The 18,585-nt window shown below is 38.5% G+C and overlaps 1 protein-coding gene across 9 annotated transcripts in view; it reads left to right on the top strand.

Annotated features, from left to right (window-relative positions):
• Window positions 1–18,585, top strand: part of Anks1b (ankyrin repeat and sterile alpha motif domain containing 1B) — a 905,411-nt gene that overhangs the window by 841,290 nt on the left and 45,536 nt on the right. For 5 of the 9 annotated variants that reach the window (XM_090328468.1, XM_090328467.1, XM_090328473.1 and 2 more), the window contains 2 exons: window positions 14,175–14,303; window positions 16,948–17,019. In XM_090328468.1, coding sequence (XP_090184594.1) covers window positions 14,175–14,303; window positions 16,948–17,019 — 201 coding nt within the window. Of the gene's footprint in view, window positions 1–6,785; window positions 6,861–14,174; window positions 14,304–16,947; window positions 17,020–18,585 lie in introns of all 9 variants that reach the window. The other 4 variants (XM_090328465.1, XM_090328469.1, XM_090328470.1 and 1 more) reach the window with 2 other exon arrangements.

Here is an 18,585-nt window from a genome sequence, read left to right as displayed (position 1 = left end):
CCCCCATCCAGCTCCCAACCCAGTTTACTACTGGCTGTGACAATGGAGAAGGGATCAGGGATCATGTACACAGACACTGATTAAAAGTAAGGCTGATCCCTTCTCAGTAGTAGATGACCTATAACCGTCTTCGGATGAACGTCAGGGTCTCAGGAAAATACATCCTTAAGCTCTAAACTTTCAGCAGACTTAAAACTCCTGCTCAGAGGAACAGTCCTTTGACAGTGGGGAAGCATAACATGTATTTGGATATAGGGTGCTTGGGGAAGGCTTCTTTGAAAAAACATCACTGAAGATGAATATATGCAGGGTGAGAGTTCACTACCCTGTCATCCTCCAAGGAAACTGTCTCCAGCAGAATGAAGAACAAAGGCAGACTTTTGAAAGCAAGTGGGTTTGTGTCCATCAAGAACAGTGTACTGTAGGGGAGGAGGTACAAGGCACAAGATATGGGGTCAGGAGATGAGAACTTCCCCAGCCACTGTGAAGACTTTGAATTTTCTTTCCAGTTAAATGGAGCTGAGTGACATGGTCTGCTTTTAGTTTTAACTGTGTATAAGCTCTTGTATAAGAATGAACACTAAGCCTTAACACTGTGGTTCAGGCCTGTAAACCTAGCTACTCAGAAGGCTGAGATCTGAGGATCACAACTTGAAGCCAGCCCAGCAGAAAAATCCATGAGACTTAATTCCAACAAACTACTCAGAAAAAGCCAAGGGGTGTTGCTGTGGCTCAAATGGTAGAGCATTATCCCTGAGCAAAAGAAGCTTAGGGACAACATACAGATCCTGAGTTCAAGCCTCAGAGCCAGCACAACAAAGTGGACAAAGAACAAACAAGGGTGGAAGAAATGAGACCAGTTAGGAATAAGTTTAATAAAAAGACATGGCTTAGACTAGGCAATGATAGAAGGAGGATTCAGTAGGATTTACTACTGGGTAGAATGTGAACTGGAGAAGAAGGACAGAGCATGGGGAAGGAGGCTGTCATTTACTGAGATGGGAATAATTGAGGGAAGGGAAAGTGATCAGGAGCTTCACTGGGACATTCCAGGTTGAGATGCCCTTTAAGTATCAAAGTAGAGAGGGAGCTAAATTCTGGAAAGCTCTAGGAAGGTCTGGGCTGGATCTACAAACTTGGAATCAGGATGAGGTAAGACTACCTAATAGAGCCAAGAAAGGTTGGAGAAAAATCCAGGACTAATACTGCAGGGATGGCCAGATAACGAAAACATAGCAAGAGAGATCAAGAAAAAGCAATCACGCACCACATGTATCCCCTAGCATGAGCCAATCAGTTCATATAATGTCAGCCCTTTCAGCTAACCAATCACTTCCAGCCAAATAACCTGCCCTCAACTAGCTGCACAAATCACCTTTGAGTATTGTTCTTTGATTTTTCCACAGTGTGTTATGATTTGCTCAAACTTGTGACTAAAGTTCCCAAAACCCTATAAAAACCCTATACAATGGGGAAGTCGGGGCTCTCAACCTAGACCCGCTGTGTCTATGTCGGTATCCGTTGTGAGTCCAGACTCGATCTTGCAATAAAGACTGCCATGCTCTTTAAAAAAAAATGCAAGGGGTGAGGAAATAAATCCATCAAGGAAAATGAGAAGTTGTTTTGGAGTTTGTAGAATGACCTCCAGTGAGAAAAGAAAAAGAGAAAATGCAGACTGTAGAGCTGCTTCTTGGATAGTTTTCCTTTAAAAGAACAGACATGGAAATGGAGATTGATGGGTTAAAGTAGAGTTTGTCCATTGAAGCTTTTGAGCACCTTTTGAGAATATTCTAGAGAGTGGGCAAGATGGATGATAGGCCCATTTTTTGTAAGCTACCGGCTTGAACAGAAAGGAAGTCATCACTAGGAGAACTTTGAAAACTGGAAATTTTATTTTATACTGTGTGATTAGATTTGAATTCAGTTGTATTTTCTGAAGTGAAGTCATGGTCACGTGAGGTACAAGATGACAAATAACAAGAGCAAGATGTGTGCTATGCTTTATTTATTTATTTTCAGAGTCAAAGGAGAAGTCTGAACTAAAAATAAATGTGTACGTCTTCCAATGAGTATTGATTGCATTATCAAAGAAATGAGAATTCAAATGTTGATAATACTGCAGTGCTAAAACTACTGTATTTTGGGGCCGGGAGTTTGGCCTAGTGGTTGAGTGCTTCCCTTGCATACACAAAGACCCAGGTTTGATTCCTCAGTACCACATACATAAAACCGGAAATGGTGCTGTGGCTCAAGTGGTAAAGCGCTACCTTTGAGAAAAACCCAAGGACAGTGTTCAGGCCCTGAGTTCAAGCCCCAGAACTGGCCAAAACAAATAAATAAATGTGTACATCTTTCAATGAGTATTGATTACATCATCAAAGAAATGAGCATTCAAATATTGATAATACTGCAGTTCTAAAATTACTGTATTTTTACTTAACCCCCATGTTTGGACTTCATATTAATTCAAGTTCAAATCATGTAAATTAATCTTTGCAGCATATGTGGAAAAGAGATGGAGGGAATATGAATTAACAAATGATATTACGAAGAGGTAATTAACATTCATTTACAGAATTGTTCCAAGCTCTCTCACTTTGACAGAAGGATGCAATAATGACAAATGTTCCTTTTCTCTTCAGCAAAGCTGGCAGGCCTGAGTCAGACTTTATCAGAAAAAAAATGAGGACTCTTCCAACAAGAAATCTGCAAGGTTAATGTCTGGTACATTTTACCAGAAATGTATTGGCAGTGACATAGTTTACAAGTGACAGCTACTACAAATAATATCAGTGACTAATGTGTGTGTGGCTTTGCCACTTACCAAGGAATTTGAAGACTCCATCCGTTCAGTAAATGTGTCTGAGAGCCTGTTGTGTTTCAGGCCCTGGAAATTTAGCTGTGAGAAAGCTCCCTCTCTCCTGAAGCATAACCTGGGTGGTGCGACAACCTGGTGAAGTAAGTAGGTCAATATTCTCTGCAGAAGAAGACCTAAGATTTAATCATAACTGAGATTTAAAACACTGCTTTTCTAGGCATTTAGGCCCCAGATGAAATTTTATTACTGGCATCCCATTTTCTTCCTTTTCAAAGTTCAGTACTTCAATACACATTGTTCCTTCACTTAGTATCTTCTTAAATAGAATGAATTTGTATGGCAAGAACTCTCCTGTATTTAAATGTTGTTCCTGCAACTAATGTCAGAGCCCTGTCTCTAGGAGAAGAGCTAGTTTATATTATAGATACACTGGTTACAGCTCATCTACCTGATCTTGCTTCTCTAGTAGTAAATTATTTACTGCCAACAAAGTGACTGGGGTGTATGGAATGTATCTACTTTAAAAAAAAAGATTAACTGAAAAAACTGCTGTACTTTTTTTAAAAAATATGACTTTTTGACACATTTTCTCTTTAAACTGTTGGAAATTATAAAGGTTTTGCTTTTCTGCATCTTAGACATATAGTACTTTTCTTCACATATGTTGAAGCCGTCTTTGGTATATATCACTGGAAGTAAGGGTCTTTTCCCCTTCATTGAACTAATGAGTTTCATAAAATAAGTAAAGTTACAGCATGGGATCTTCTCTGCCATCTGTAACTCTGGTAACCTTGTTGCTGTCAGAAGATAGCTCATGTAGCCACAGGAGAAGTGAGACTTGTCCTGAAGGTACTACATACCACACAGTAGAGACACACACCTGCACCTGGCTTGCCAGAAGCATCTGAGTCCAGCCCTGCCATAGTATACACCTGTCCATAGGTATAGAGGATTAGTTGGAGCTGGGGAAAGGCAGAGAACTAAGAGCCCTTCATGGAAGGGGCTAAAATTCCTGCCTTCCCATGGGTGAGAAGACAGTGTGTCCCTGTGCTCTACCAGCTTAGTGGCAAGAAAGGAGTCTTCATCCAGATTAAGGATGCTGGTCAGGAAGGAGAACTGGCTCTCCCCAGGTTAGACTTCTGGAAAACAAATTATATAGCCTAGAAAGAGAGACTGAGCAAGAGAATAGATGTGCTGATTAAGCAGCCTGCCCTGTGTGACAAGATGCTTACATAGCCTGTGGGTTTCATGTTACGCAGCAGGAGATGAGGGTTTAATACCTGCATCCTACTCTACTGTTTGCTGTGGAGAGAACTCCTGCCATGCTACATTTTTCTCCCTTGTCCTCCTTCCACCTAAACACTGGAAGGAGGAAGCGCTTGAAGTTCAGACATGCTGAAAGCATGTCAGCTTCTTCTCCCTTTTTCCAGGAGAAGACACAGCGTACCCATGCATCTGTTGTACACATGTCTTAAGGCCCAAGGCTAGACTATTAAGAGATATTGGAATCATGTATGAGATAAGAGTTTGATACAGAATGGATTATTCATGACTCAAAGTGATCAGCAAGCTATGCAATTGACCCAAAGTGAGATGTCTGGTGCCCGTCAGGGTAGAGAGATTGGCATGACCCACTTGGATGTAATGATTGAAAAACTAAATGCTTTAGAAATGTGGATACCTTGGAGTTTAAACTGTTCTGTGAAGTAGCTTTATTTGTATATACTTGTTTCAGTCAAATAAGTTCCTTGTTACTGGAGCCACCCCTCTGCCTCCTAGCACAGTGGGTGCCAAGTTTGCACACTTTCCTAGCCAATCCAAAAGGACCTCCCTCCTGTGTACGTGAGCAAACTACCTAATCTGCCAGTGTCAGAGTTTTCACCTGTCTGCTGGCCAGTGGTGACACTGGTCCTAGAAGTGCACAAAGATGATAGATGCTGTGGAAGAATGAGCTCAGGGATGCGGGGACAGTACTGAGAGCATAAAGGATATCTTGGAAGAACATTTGATACCAGTAACAATGCCGATCTAGCCAACCCTTGAGTTAATACAGATAGTCTTCTATGTCCTTGATCTTTGTATCTATACATTCAACCAACCTGTGCATCAGAAATATTTGAGGAAATGGAATAAGCATATATTGTATATATGCTTATTTGGTTATTTGAAATAGCCTAGGGAAGGGGGGAAAACAAGATGAGGGCGGAGGTGGGGGGAGGGAAATGGGGACCAAGACATGAGAAAGGGTATCAATGTTTATGAAGTAATGCACCTTCTATCTGATGAATATAATGTAACCCTTCTATTAATTACAATTTTAAAAAACAAAAAAGAGCTCAGGGACAGTGCTGGGGCCTGAGTTCAAGCCTCATGACTGACAAAAAGAATGTTTTTGAAAAACAATACTGAACTTGTACATAGTACCTTTTACTAGTCATTCTTCCCTAAACCATACAGAATAATGAATGCATAGCATTGGCATACGGTATAATTAGTCTGGAGATAATTAAATAGATGGGAGTATACACACAGGTCATATGTTCTCTCGATTTATATTAGGAATATGAATGTTGTTGAATTTTGATATCTGCAGCAAGTCTTGGAACCCATCTCTGACAGATATCAAGAGACAACTGTTGTATTTAAGTAAGATGGTAACTATTGGAGACAATAAGAGGCAAGGGAAATGGGCCATAACTTAACTTTCTAGAGGATTAAATTTTTTTAAGGTAGGAAGATCCCTTAGTAGGGAAAAGGGGGCATGATATTTAGAGAGAGCACTAAGAATAGCACAGACAATTCAAGAGGAAGATGATGACCAGAGGCAAATTTTGGTTAGAGACCCAGCTTCCTTACCAAGTACCTGACTGTTCCCAGCAAGCTGTCCAGATGACCAAGAACTGGCGAGCCAAAGGCCAGATGTGGGTAGAGACATGGCTATAAATAAGAAAGACGTTCAACTTCTGGGAGGATGACGGTGAAGGTTTTAGCCAAGAACAAATTTTCTTCCATAGTTTGTTGATGATACTATGCTTGACTGGATTTCTAAGCTGAATTGTAGGGGTGTGTGTGTCTGTCTCTTTCTACAAAGATCCCAACTGGTCCCTTCCAAGTATGAGTTCTGGGGACGCTCTCCTTGCTTACTTTGTAGGTTTAAGCACACAACCATTTGCTGATTTAATTTCACAGTGTCCTTTGGAGTGACAGTATTTGGGAAAACAGCTCTGGAAAGATCAGGCCAGGAGCTTTCTGTTGTACTGTTGGTTAATTTGGTGTTTTCATTTTAAGCGAATATTATTGCCAGAGATTGTACACAGTGTGGTAGAAAACTCAAGGAACTGATACATCCAGTTCACCAAACGCTGTTCCCAGAAGTTTCTGCTTGACTGCAAGAGCTGAGCCTCCCTGACCCCCCTGCCCTGCTCTCCTCCTCTTCTGCTGCCTCCACCACTGCTGAGTGGCAAACTAATAGCCACACAGCTTTGCCCTTAGAATCCTGGAGGCAGGGACATGGTCTAGGTTTACCAAGTAGAGCAGTCACTAAATCAGGAACGTCATTATATTGTATTGTTTGCTCTTGGTCATTGAAGAGAAGAAAATGTGACTCGTTTTACAGATTGCTTCCCTCTTCCTTAATGAAAACATTTATCCTCTGAAAGTAACTTGGCAGATATTAAGAACAGTTTGCTTTTTCTGAGAGGTGGATATATTGGTAATTTCCCTTGATGAAACATTAATATGCATAAATAGCCACCCAAAACTATTTTTAATCAGAAAGAGTTATTTTGAAGTCAGTTATTAAGCCGTGGATGTCTTAAACCATTGAGAGTTGTTGGTTGTTTTTTTTTTCCAAGAAATGTGGTTCTTATATTCTATTGAAATTTTCTTCCTCCCCTTTCCAAATGCTACCTTGGTAGCAGTCATGTTTTAAATATTGACAAGATAAGATAGTTTTCTTTTATATCAGCAGTCGTCTGTCTGTGAGATATGGACGAATCAGAATGCTGGATTTCCTTTCTCAGCGATCCATCAGGTTCATAATGTAAGGTTACCAACGGTTCTTTTCTCTTCCTGAACTCCGCACTGTGTAATGTGTTGCAGGATGTCGTCACTAGCTATAAGTACCATGTCTGGCAATGCAGAAATTTTGTAATGTCTAATGACTCTTGAAATTGTCTATTATACTTCATTTACTGTGCCTTGTGACTGACTGGCGTGTAAACATTGTCCAAAAATGAGAAATGTACATGGTTTTTAAGTCTCCAGTCTCCAGTTTTTAAGTCTCCACGTGAGCTTTGGCTTTCATTCCAGCATCTGTGTTAAGTTGCTTTTATAGGAAAATGAAAAGAGTATATTGATTGATTGAGATATGGATATATATCTATAAGTTTATAGATATATAGATATACATGTATCTATCAGTGTTCTTTTCCATATTTTGTACTTCCCCATGGGATATTCAGCCCTTTGTGTCCAATGATTTTCAAAGAGTTATGTACTTTACTTGTGAAAAAGACTTGAGAATGGTTTGCATGAAATTCTGTATATATTCAGTGCAAATGTGGGAGATGCACAGCCTTAAAAAGCACTGTTAGAGCTATGAGGTGATCCCCAGCCCTTTTCTTTGCAATGTGCATGAAACTAAGACCCATTTTACATTGAGCTGCTTAATAGCCACATATTCACACTTCACCTTTGCATGTTTTAGAAAAAAATAGTCCAAAGTGTTTGAAAAGTAAATACTTCAGTGTTTGTGTTTCAAAATACATACTGTAAAATTCTTCCCCACTGGATGCCCCGTGGTCTGAAAGGTTGAGACATCTGGTGGAGAGGTTGAGACATCTGATTGAGAATCACTGAATTCCTGAAATGGCATGCAAAGGGCCTCTTGGGGCGGCATATCAGGCATGTGTCTTCTCCCATGCACAGACTTCTGGTTCTTCAAGACCTTGATGTCTGTACATTGCTTGGTACTGGTGCTTTTGTGACCTGGCAGTTCCTCCTGAACTGATAAATGCTAGCTTAAGCTTTTGTGCATTCAGAAGTAGCCATCTCTGCTCTTCCTCAAAAGAACAAATTTGGTAGAATCAACAGCATTTGGCCAGACCCACATTTCTCACTCTTAAAGACTTCTTCAAAGAACAATTACAGTGCCCTGCTTTCATCTGTGTGTTCCTAGGAGACCTTTCTTTATGATCATTTCTACATATGCATATGGATTTATAAAGCCTAGAGCTCCATTATGGCCTTCTTCAAATCCTTCAAGATGGTAGACAGTAAATAATCACCTATATTTTATGTATATGTTTGAGCAGCCCATCTCTGAAATTTGTTAAAATCATTAAAAGTAAAACCTTAAAGTTGTAGTTGTCATTTGAAATCATTTTAGCTTTAGCTTTTCATTAAGTGTTCTAAAGAAATAGAGAATGTTTGTTAATATTCAGATCTAAATTTACAAGCAAGTAGGTGGAACTGTTCCTAACAGAATAGATTAAAAACTTCTATTTAAAAGATTCAATTAAATTGTAATTTTTTTAATTTTTGAAAAGAATAATACAAGACTTGGAAAATACCATATCTTTCTCTTAATGCTAGAAAGCTAAGTCATAATCAGGGCTTTTAATTATTTACTGACATCCTTAGGAAACCTCTCTGCTTAGAGGAAAATAAAAATGTAGACTGCATTTCCCCTTTATACTCTCAGAGCACACGTAATATGTAATGTTCATTTCCCCTATGGGGAAGAGAGCTATATAATACATCTGTTTTGCCTTAAATAAGATCTTGTGCACTTGAATTCTAAACTTGTACCTCTTCACCGTGTTTTGAATAATGCAAAGGTTAAAAGCAGCTTCTTGGGGCTGCATCTGAGTGTTTACCTAGCACGCAGGAAGCCTTGGGTCCAATTCCTCAGTACCACATACACAGAAAAAACCAGAAGTGGTTCTGTGAGAGAGTGGTACTCTTGAGAAAGCCCAAGGACAGTGCCCAGGCCCAGAGTCAAGCCCTAAGACTGACAAAACAAAAATTTTAAACTGCTTCTTTTGGTATCTGCCATGCAGCAAAAATCTACCTGTAGATGTTTGTGAATTTATTTATAATTTAATTCTCTTAGTGTTTTTTATATTTTTACCTGATAGTATTAGAGAATGTTTAATTGCAATGTATTATATGTGATCCAATTATAGTCTGCCAAGCCAAACCAGACTAGGAACTTATGATTGGCAGTTGGCAAATGTCTGTTAGCCAGAACCAACCCTCTATTTTGAACTCTAATCTCAAATTATGTTTTCTCTTAATGGTGAAAGGTTAATTTTGGGAGGAAGGTTAATTTTTATTTGCTTTTAAGGTAATAATTAATTATGTACATTGCTTCTGTTTAATTGTCCTTATTTATAAAAAGTGAAAAAGCCTTAAGGCACGTATATAAAATAACCAAAATACCAAAGAAATGAGGTTTTTAAGCTATGATCAAATTCCTAGAATATTGAGATCATTTACATCTATTAACTTAAAGATTTTTTTCTAAGGATCTTAAACTCCAAAGAAGTAGCCCAAAGACATTGAGTAAGCATTTCATTTCTCTCTTAATTACCTCAGGAAGCCCTCTAAAGACCATTATGTCATTAAGAATTTTGAACATGACAGAATTTTACCTCCAACGTTTCCTGCTTTGTTTTATTATCCTACTATAATATCATTGCATCATTATGTTAGAGGTTTAGATCTACTTCTCCTTAAAGAAAAGTTTTAATCATAGACTATTACTTGCAGGAAAATGCTTCTTAGGACTGATTTCTAATAAGCTTTTTTAAAGTGTGAAAATAATTAGATTTAATTTAAAACATTTGCCTTGTGGCCAGGAGCGTGGCCTAGTAGTAGAGTGCTTGCCTAACATTCATAAAGATCTGGATCTGATTCCTCAATACCACCTACACAGAAAAAAGCCAGAAGTGGTGCTATGGCTCAAGTGGTAGAGCTGTAGCCTTGAGAAAGTCCAAGGAAAATGCTCAGGCCCTGAGTTCAAGCTCCAAAACCGGCCAAAAAATAAAAAAACATTTGCTGTGGGAGATACAGGCAGTGGACATACATGAATGTTAGCTCTGCATTAAGAGATAACACTAGAAATGTATCACTCATAAATGAATATTTTGAATTGAAACCCCTTTATGCAACTACATAAAGATAATTTTTAAAATTTAAAAGGAGGTAGCACTAGACGTCATAGTTCAAAATTATTTTATGTATAAGGAGAAAATCCCTATTTCTTTTTCAGTCTCTTCTTCCTCTCAGTATAACTTCTCTAAACACCCGTTACTCACTCCTGCCTCCAAGAGGATTGAGATGTGAGGCATCCTTGATCTCTGAACTGGTTTTGTTTTCTGTTTTTGTCTTCTGGCCCTCAGCCAAGTAAAGCTGAGTCTCAGGCAGAGGCCAAGGTCATTCCTGCCGTCTGCAAGAGTATGATGTTAAATTCGGTTTGGAATCTCTCCATTCCCATTAAATTAATTCCAAAGAGAGAAACCGACATCTGCATGTCAACTCTACTAAACTTTTGTAGATCTAAGATTTTTTTTTAAAACAGACAGGAACTGGATGAGTTTTCAGGAAGAAAAGATACGTGTTATGAGCTTAATCTCAAGCACACTTTTCCCTCTGAATCTGAGTTTCTGGGAAGAGCACTATGTATGAAAAAATTTAGTGTCTATTTCCAGAAAGGTCAAATCAGTCCCTGAAGGGAATTTTAAAATATCTGGAATGGAACAATATTTCCAAGCTACAAAAAAAAAAGTAAAGGAAAGATGACGTTCCTCCCTCCTTTGGTGATCTTGCCTCATGCTTCTAGGGAGTTCGAGGAGATAATGCTGGATTCAAAGCAGGTGGTTTGTGATTTAGGGAAAGCAGGAGAGCAGACAATGGCACTGTCTAACCTATTCAGTGAGGGTGCACTCCTTTGGTCAAGTGGTTAGCAAGAAAGAGATCTCAGATGTCTAAGTGGAGGGTACATTTGCTGGAGCTTGTTATTCCCACAATGGCTGCTACAGCTTCTGTGGATGATGTAAATATTTGGATCAATGTTGGCTTGGAATTTTGCTTTTAAAGTGTACAGAACTCACATTAAAATTTAATTATGAAAGTGAGCTAATTGAACAATCTGAATGTGTTTGCATATGATTTGCATGCTTAATATATTAACTTGTACAATTTTCCCATCTCCTTAGCTTCACTGCTCCCACTCTCTGCTCTCTCTTCCTGCCCAAGCCCTAGTTCCAATCCTTTCTCTGCACCTTTGGTACCCAACTCCTGGCCATGTCTGTTTAGGCTTCTTTGAAAACTTCCCGTTGAGCTTGGCTAAGGTTACACCTCAACTATATTGTCAGGGCTAACTGATGATGGTTTGAGTTGTCACATCAGCGGACACTGGCTGGAAGGATCTTTTAATGTCGCCCAGCTCCTCCTTTTGTATCATTCCACGGAGTTGTGTGCAAAATTCTGTTGTTCTGTTAACAGTGTCCTCTGTGACTTAAATGTATGATACCTGTTTGCTATGTTGTTGCTTTTTTGAGGGAGGAGGGAAGTGTAAGAAAAGTTTAATGGGAGAAATTAGAAGATGGTTTGCCACACCTGGGGGAGTTTTTATTTAAGAAGTCATAGTCACACTAGTTCTACACTTATAAGTTCATAAAAAGATTAATACTAACTTTGCTTCAAAATAATAATGAAATCCCTATAACCTCCATTAGTTTGGGCATTTTTTAAGAGCAAAACCTAGCCAGTTGAAAGAAGACTAGAAAGATAATTAAAACCCAGGTATTTGTGAGAGAAGGAAAAGAAAAAACATCAAAATACATGTCCTAAAATAAATTGCAGTCAGTTATTGCTTTTAAAAATGAAAACCCATATAAATATGAAAAGAAAAATGAAGATTGAGTCATAGAGAAGTCATAGAACAAACAAAAGTGCCTAAGTTAATTTTATAGGTAAAGTTTTATAAACATCAATAGACAGGGAATATGAGGATCAAGCAATATACAAGTAAGTCATGAACTAGAAAGAAAACAGGCACAGAGAGGGAGTCAGGAAACAGTGAGAGGAGCTTCAGTTTTCCCTGGTGTTTTCTCCAGCAAGATTCAGTAGAGGTAGAATGGTCTGATTTGGCTGGTCCCATGCTTGAAGGGATCCACCAACAGGAGGATCCTCTGGACTCTCCACAACAATGGCAGAGCCTAAGACTTCATAAAGGACTAGAGCACTTCCCTTCTCATTCCCTTCTATTTCAACACTACATAGAAATTTCCAGAAGGCAAGGCCATCTTGGATAGATACCTTGTTCTGTACCTAATTTAAATCTAAATTGCAGCTGGGCGCCGATGGCTCATGCCTGTAATCCTAGCTACTCAGGAGGCTGAGATATGAGGATCAAGGTTCAAAGCAAGCTGGGGCACTAAAGTCCGTGAGAGTCTCATCTCCAATTAACCACCAGAAAACCAAAAGTGGAGCTGTGGCTCATGTGGTAGAGTGATAGCTTTGTGCTGAAGAGCTTAGTGACAGTGCTCAGTGAAGAGTTCAGTGACAGTGATCAGGCCCAGAGTTCAAGCCCCACGACCAACCAAAAAACAGTCTAAATTGCACAGAGATTGTTGGGATATGGTCCGCTACTCAGAACTCACACTCAATTTGAGCCATCTCTCAGGGCCTGCAGTTACTTCTTAACATTTAGGGTTTCTACATCCTTCCGAAGAATTTAATGAAAGCCATGGACTGCCTTTTTCTCCCCAAACACATCTGATGTATATATTCTTTTACAAACTCCCTGAAAATCCTTAAGACAACCCAGTGGGTCAGCCCATTTGCCAGTTCTTCTATGGGACTTGGTCTCTGGCCAAGATTTTAGCTGGTTTTGGAGCTCATGAGACCTTTTTACACTCTTGCAGTGTCTGAAAAAAGGAATTAATTTCTCCTAAATCTGTAAGGCTATCCAAATTCAATTTAGAAGATAGGAGTTTGGAAATAAATGTTTCTCTAATCTACTTTAAATATGTCCATTTGAGAACAAAGAACTGAATTTTGCAAAACCAAAATCTTTGCCATGGAAGAGGAAAAAAAAATATTGCATGACTAGGTGCAGTGACTCATGCCTGTAAACTCAGATATTTGGGGGACAGAGATCAGCAGGATTTCAGTGTGAGGCCATCCTCCTCCCACCCACTCCCCCCTATACAAAATTAGTAAGACCCTTATCCCATCAAACAAACTGGGCAGAGTGGCTTGTGCCCATAACCCCAGCTCCCTAGGAGATATAGGTAAGGAGAATCTCAGGCCAAGGGCAACTGTAAATTGGGGGGGGGGGCAGGAAGTGTAAGACCATAGCTGAAAAAAATAATAACTAATTCAAAAAAGATGGGGGCCAGAATTATGGCTCAGGTAATATAAAGCTCTGAGTTCAAACCCCAGTACTGCCCCACATAAAAAAAAGAAAAAATTCCATGTAAATCAGGTTAAGTTAAAAATAAAAGCCACAACTGATTTTAACTTTATAAACTCTCACTAGACTAACCTCGTAGAAAGTAATAAGTAAGGGCTGGAGGTATAGCTCAAGAGGTAGTGATCCCCTACCTGCTGAGCTGAGTCCAAACCCCAGCACCCCACTAGAAACAAATAAGCAAAAGTGAAAACTGAAATGATGGAATGCTAATAACTCACATGACACATTGATATTCATATATCTGTCATTTGACAGAGCATCATATGTGTTTATGCTTTGGAATCTGGATTTCATGTACCTACCCAGTCTGCACTGATGTTTAAGCTTGTGAGGCGGGTGGCGAGCCTTCCACAACAAACCCAGAGTCACTGCATTACACCTCTGAATTCTAGGGAGAGAAGCTAGCTCCCATCCACTAGTACAGGTTACTTTTAATATCCTACTTAAAGGATCATTTCTCCAGAGATAGAAAATGATTCAAAGTGCCTGGCACCTGTCATGTGGAAACTAAAATTTCTGGAACTGTGTGTTCTAATTGGAAAACAATTCAAATCAAAATTTTCTAGCAGTCAAGTTTTAAAACAGAAAATGAACTAGCAAATCACATTAATATCTTCATGTTTTATCTTAAAAATTACTTCACTTCGGGTCTTATCCTGAGAATAGAATAATGTAACTTCTTCGTGCTGCAAATATGAACTTAGCTTTGGGAAATATGGCCCTAAGACATGTAAAAATTAATAGCTAGTATTCACGCACTTACATTACACCCACATTCACAACACGCACGTATAAGATGAACTTGATGGAATGAAGGGAATGAACTTCTCGTGCTACTCATACCGCCTCTAGAATAAATGTCCTTTTCAGACAGGAGACTGGGGAGAACCTTCTATCACCTTGCGGCCTCCAAATGAAGCCACAGCCTCCACTCCAGTGCAGTATTGGCAGCATCACCCAGAGAAGCTCATCTTCCAGTCGTGCGACTACAAGGCTTTTGTAAGTCACCTTGAATTCAATATTTGGTACTAATGGGATAGAGGTACATTTCATATTAGTTTGCTCTTATTCTGAAAATGTGGCAAAATATCCATTGTGCTTCCCCTCTTCTTCTTCGGGTAACATTCCATACAAAGAGATGTGTATTTAAAAGACCCTTTAAATCTTGTAAACTTGAGATCTGATTTTCTGTCATTGTAAGTGTTGACTATTTCAAAAGAAGCATGATTAAAGAACAGTTTTAAGTGAAATGAGTAGCTATGAATGTAGCTCCATGATAGAGCTCTTCCCTAGCATATGTAAAGCCCTGGGTTCCATCTTAGCATCATAAGGAAAATAAAATTGATGTGACTATAAATATACCATCTATGTACAATGATCTCTAAACATTGGAGCTACTGCTTCAATAAGAATATCAGGTTCCTCTTCATTATAATCAAAAGATTACATTACTGGTGTAGGTTTTTTCCCTTTCTTTTTTAAAGTCAAAGGAACAGTTATGCTTAGCTAAGAATTGTGATAATATGAACATATAAGCGTTCAAAAACTCCTGTACTCTTTGGGGCAGGTGGTGGTGGTCAGAACTATTGTGTGGGGGAAGAAACGTTGAACCTACTGCAGCACACAGAAGCTGCCTCTCTAGAAGAAATGTTCCAGTTAGGGCAATTAAGTTCCTGAGAACTTCATAAATAAGAATTTCAAGGTTATTTTCTTTAATTTGATTAAGACATAAGCATTTTGGATATCTCCTTGTACTTTGGCTATTTTGATTTCCGTGACTTCCTTATCTTGAAGCTTTGGATTTCTTTCCAAAGTTCCACCCCAAAACCATAAGGTTGAAATCACTAACTCTGTAGCTTAGCCCAAATCGCTGAGTTTCTCTGCACATGCCTTTCTTCAGGCCCTAAACCAGACCTTCCCCTAGTGTGCCTCACCAAGTCACTGACCTCCTAGATCCTCAGAACTCTTGACCTCATGCGTGTCTGTGCCTGGTGTCTCCAGTTAAGTCAGGACCACCTCTTCACCTCTCCATGAAATTATTTTAGCTCACTTCTTTATGTAGAAAATACATTATTAGTTTCTATAGTCATACCCACATACATGACTCTATATATTTAATATAATGCATTATTCTATACAAATGGAAAAAATAAGTTTGCTTTTAGAATTATAGCAGAATTATATACAGTGCCAATTCAAGATAGTAAACCAGGCTACATTTTTTTTAAAAACCTGACAGAACAACTAGAGTTTTTAAAAACTCAGACCTGTAATCCTAGCTACTCCTAAGTCTGAGATCTGAAGATTGTACTTCAAAGCCAGCCTAGTCAGGAAAGGCTATGAGACTCTTTTTTTTTTTAATGTCAGGATAATGTATAGAGGGGTTACCACCAGATAGCAGGTGTATTACTTCTTACATATTGATGCCCATTCTCATGTTTTTGTCCCCATTTCCCTTCCCCCAATCCCTTCCAGTCATCTTATTAGGCGATGAGATTCTTATCCCCAGTTAGCCACCAAAAAGCCAGAAGTAGAGCTCAAGTAATAGAGTGCCAGCCTTAAGCAAAGAAAGCTCAGGGACAGTGCCCTAGGACTGGAACAAAAAAAAAATCCAATTGTATGGAATATATAATGATAGATAGATAGACCGACCAATAACTTAGTAATACCAGTATGTTATCAAGAGCAGTAACATTTTTGTCCAGACTCTGCAAACACTCCCAGCACACTCCATTTAAAACAGCAGGAGACAGCAAAGTTATGTTACTATTGTAGGAACCTGACATTTTTTTTATCTAGTTCACTTTTTTAATATGTGTGACAAAAGGAAAGAACAATTGAAGCTTTAAAGAGGCGATACGGAGTCAGTTGATAAAAAGCCAACAGTTTGCTCAAAATTGTTCATTTGCAGCCAGATATAGCAGGGTAGTAGAGCTCCTGAGTATCAAGGTATTCTTGAATCTAGTCAAATTCAGACAGCAAAATGGCCTCAAGGTCTGTCTTATCTTCCCCCTACCTTTATCTAGCCCCTTTTTGCCCCAGGGACTCGATTCTGTCCACTGTGAAACTGAGAATGATGTTCTCTCTCCCTGTCCACTCCAATCCTGTTCTCAGGTGGATTGACCACAGGGCACACAGCTGTGAATGAAAAGAATCCAGAACTGCATCTCTGCCTAAGAACAGCCTAGCATTAATTACCTATGCTGCCAAAAAAGCCCGAGTGGAGTGGGGGAGATGTATTGCTTAGCTTCTCAGCTGTCTCATACAACCCTGTAATTACACAGAAAGTAGTGTGATTTATTTTTGCAGACATAGCTGCCTCAAAAAAATGGGAAAACATTTTTAGATGCTCCCATTTTGTAATTAAATATGATTTAAAAGATGACATCTTTAGAAAATGCTGTGGTTTCATTCTAAAGAGCAGTTTATAGGCACCCCCCCAATTTATAATATATTCTACTGTACTCTCTCCATAAATGCATCTACTTATAAGGATTAGTTACTATTAATTTTTAAAGTTTTCTCCAACTTAGAGCTACTAGCATTGCCAACAGTTTGTTTTTAGATCATGAGTCATTTTTGTACTTGCCTTCAAATAAATCAATCCCTTTTTCTTTTCTTTTTTTTTTTTTTTGTATTTTAGTATTTAGGTTCTATGCTGATAAAAGAGCTCAGAGGGACAGAATCTACCCAAGATGCTTGCGCAAAAATGCGGGTAAGTTTGCCAGACTCTATTATTCCTAGTAGCTGAAATACTAAATACCAGATACGGGTACAAATTGCCACCTTTCTGATTGCTATTCTCTTATCTGTTGATCTGCTGAATCACATTGGTGTTACATAAAAAGGAGTTTATATTCTGTTCATATTAATACTTGGTCTTATGTCACTGTAATTTATGTCTCTTTGATAGAGTTGTACAGGATTGTTCTTATTTTTTGAGGGATTAAAGTTAATTGTGTTTAGATGTAGACATAGGCATAGATACAGATGTTATAACTACAGATACTTCTCTGGATTAGGACATAAATGATGTTTAGTTTATTTCACAAAAATGTTTTTACACACTCACTTAACAGTCTGAGAATATTTACTGACAACACTGCCAAGAAACTAAAAGTTATCAAAAGTACAAGTATCAGGAATGTATGCTATAAAGCAAATACTTTATGACTTCTTAATTATTGTATGTTGTAAGTATACCAGAAATATTTAGCTGGACACTGGTAGCTCATACATACAATCCTAGCTACTCAGGAAACCGAGGTCTGGGGAATCACACAGTTCAAAGCCAGACTGGCAGAATAGTCCACAAGACTAGGGTTATCAGTAGAAAAATTTGGCTGGAGGTATTGGGCTCAAGTGATACAGTGCCAGTCATGAGTGAAAAAGCTCTGAGCTCAGGGCCTTGAGTTTAAGACTTGGTACCAGCATAAATTTTTTTTTTACAAAAGTAAATGAGTAAAAGAAAGGCATTCAGTTCTGAATAGAATTGTGGAAAGCAGTAAGCAACGACAAAAATGGCAATTTCAAATGTCCATGACCAGTGGCTACTGGATTCCCTGGGAATCTATACCCCAAAATACACCCCTCCATATGACCACAGCAACTCCCTTCAGACTGTATCATTTATTCTTGCAGACGTATAGCAAGAGAATATGTCTATCTGAGTTACAGTCCAAACTCAGAACGTTAGATTTATTCAATATGACAACTAGCTGAAGTCAATTTTAAGGATTTTTTTATTTATGGACAGTATGCCTTGTCACTAATTTTATATGGACATTTTTGGGTGGGAAAGTTGTAAAAGTATACAATTGAACTAAAGTAATTACAAAGGTAAATGTGTAGCATCAACTATTCATGGGAAGCTAAAAAAAATGTGTGAGTTCATGAAATGAAATGTCACTAGGTAATTATTTAGAATATTTTGATCAATTCCAAACTAAAAAGACTAAATAGTTACTTGTCTAATGTAGTACAAACTGAGGTACTATATATAGGTACTATATATAGGTGGTTGTTGCTTTCTCTGAGTGGGAGTTATTTTTATTTATAATATGCTAGCTTTGTATATTCACTAATTATAGTGTGCCCTTGAGTAATCGTTATTTCCACTTACAGATGGAGAAACTTAGGCTTAAAGAGATTAATTCTCTCAAAGTCATACAGCAAACAAATAAATCCAGACTGGAATTCAAGTCTGAGTCCAAAACACAAACTTTATTTTTTCTTTTGCTGGCCCTGGGGCTTGAATTCAAGGACCTAGGACCACTGTCCA

This window comes from Megascapheus bottae, chromosome 2 (genome assembly GCF_031878675.1).
Source record: "Megascapheus bottae isolate mThoBot1 chromosome 2, mThoBot2.hap1, whole genome shotgun sequence".
Taxonomy (NCBI): domain Eukaryota; kingdom Metazoa; phylum Chordata; class Mammalia; order Rodentia; family Geomyidae; genus Megascapheus; species Megascapheus bottae.
This window is presented reverse-complemented; position numbering and strand designations above follow the sequence as displayed.